We start from the raw sequence: 1,385 nt of genomic DNA, 5'->3' as shown, positions 1-1,385 counted from the left end.
ACACACACACACACGCGCTGGTGTTACCTGACTGTCCACCACCAGGTTGCGGATGCAGCCGGTGAAGCTGCGGTAACGTCGGTGAGGAGACGTTTCCTTGACTCCGCCCAACTGAAGAGGCTGGAACACGTTCAGATACCTGAGGAGGAGGAGGAGGAAGAGGAGGAGAGAGAGGAGGAGGAAGAGGAGAGAGAGAGAGGAGGAGGAAGAGGAGAGAGAGAGGAGGAGAGAGAGAAGAGGAGAGAGAGAGGAGGAGAGAGAGAGGAGGAGAGAGAGGAANGGAGACGTTTCCTTGACTCCGCCCAACTGAAGAGGCTGGAACACGTTCAGATACCTGAGGAGGAGGAGGAGGAAGAGGAGGAGAGAGAGGAAGAGGAGAGAGAGAGAGGAAGAGAGAGAGGAAGAGAGAGAGGAAGAGGAGAGAGAGAGAGGAGAACATGAGTGATAAAAAAGGGAGGAGGAAGACAATTAGACATGGAGGAGGATGAGTAGATGAGGAAGAGGAGGAGGAGAGGAAAAGATGTGAGGAGAGGAAAGAAAGGGAAAAGAAGGAGGGAGTTGGGGAGGAGGAGGACAAGAAAAACAATTAAGAGGAGGTGAAGGAGGAGGAGAGAGAGAGGAGGAGGAGGAGGAGGAGGAGGAGAGAGAGGAGGAGGAGGAGGGGGAGGGAGGGAGGAGGGGGAGGAAAGGGGGGGGAGGAGGAGAGAGAGGAGGAGGAGGGGGATGGGAGCAGGCATGTCAAATATGGGAGAAGAGGAAAACACAGGAGACTTTCTCCTCCTCAGTGTCTCCAGCTGTGACCTCACCTCTGGCTCCCAGGAGTCTCTCCTGCAGCTCTGCAGCCGGACTCGTCCACCTCCTGAGCGTCGCCCCCGACCCCCTCCGGCTCGTTCACCGCCACGCCCCCACACTGATCCAGAATCAGCTGCACGGACTGAACACACACACACACACACACACACACACACACACACACACACACANAGAGAGAGAGGAGGAGAGAGAGGAAGAGAGAGAGGAAGAGAGAGGAAGAGGAGGAGAGAGAGAGAGGAGGAGGAAGAGGAGAGGAGAGAGAGAGGAGGAGAGAGAGAAGAGGAGAGAGAGAGGAGGAGAGAGAGGAAGAGAGAGGAAGAGGAGGAGAGAGAGAGAGGAGGAGGAAGAGGAGAGAGAGAGAGGAGAACATGGGTGATAAAAAAGGGAGGAGGAAGACAATTAGACATGGAGGAGGATGAGTAGATGGAGGAAGAGGAGGAGGAGAGGAAAAGATGTGAGGAGAGGAAAGAAAGGGAAAAGAAGGAGGGAGTTGGGGAGGAGGAGGACAAGAAAAACAATTAAGAGGAGGTGAAGGAGGAGGAGAGAGAGAGGAGGAGGAGGAGGAGGAGAGA

General features: G+C 55.0%; 1 protein-coding gene across 1 annotated transcript in view; it reads right to left on the bottom strand.

The window, feature by feature from the left end:
- LOC111234095 (neural-cadherin-like) overlaps positions 1–1,385 on the bottom strand; it is a 134,926-nt gene that overhangs the window by 4,650 nt on the left and 128,891 nt on the right. The window contains exon 28 of the mRNA XM_022762013.1: positions 28–139. Within this exon, the coding sequence (XP_022617734.1) occupies positions 28–139 (112 nt within the window). The remainder of the gene's footprint in view (positions 1–27; positions 140–1,385) is intronic.

The sequence above is a fragment of the Seriola dumerili genome, unplaced genomic scaffold, assembly GCF_002260705.1.
Source record: "Seriola dumerili isolate Sdu_G_001 unplaced genomic scaffold, Sdu_1.0 BDQW01000435.1, whole genome shotgun sequence".
NCBI classification, from domain to species: domain Eukaryota; kingdom Metazoa; phylum Chordata; class Actinopteri; order Carangiformes; family Carangidae; genus Seriola; species Seriola dumerili.
Note: the sequence above shows the minus strand (reverse complement) of the source record. Positions and strands in the feature narration are given on the sequence as shown.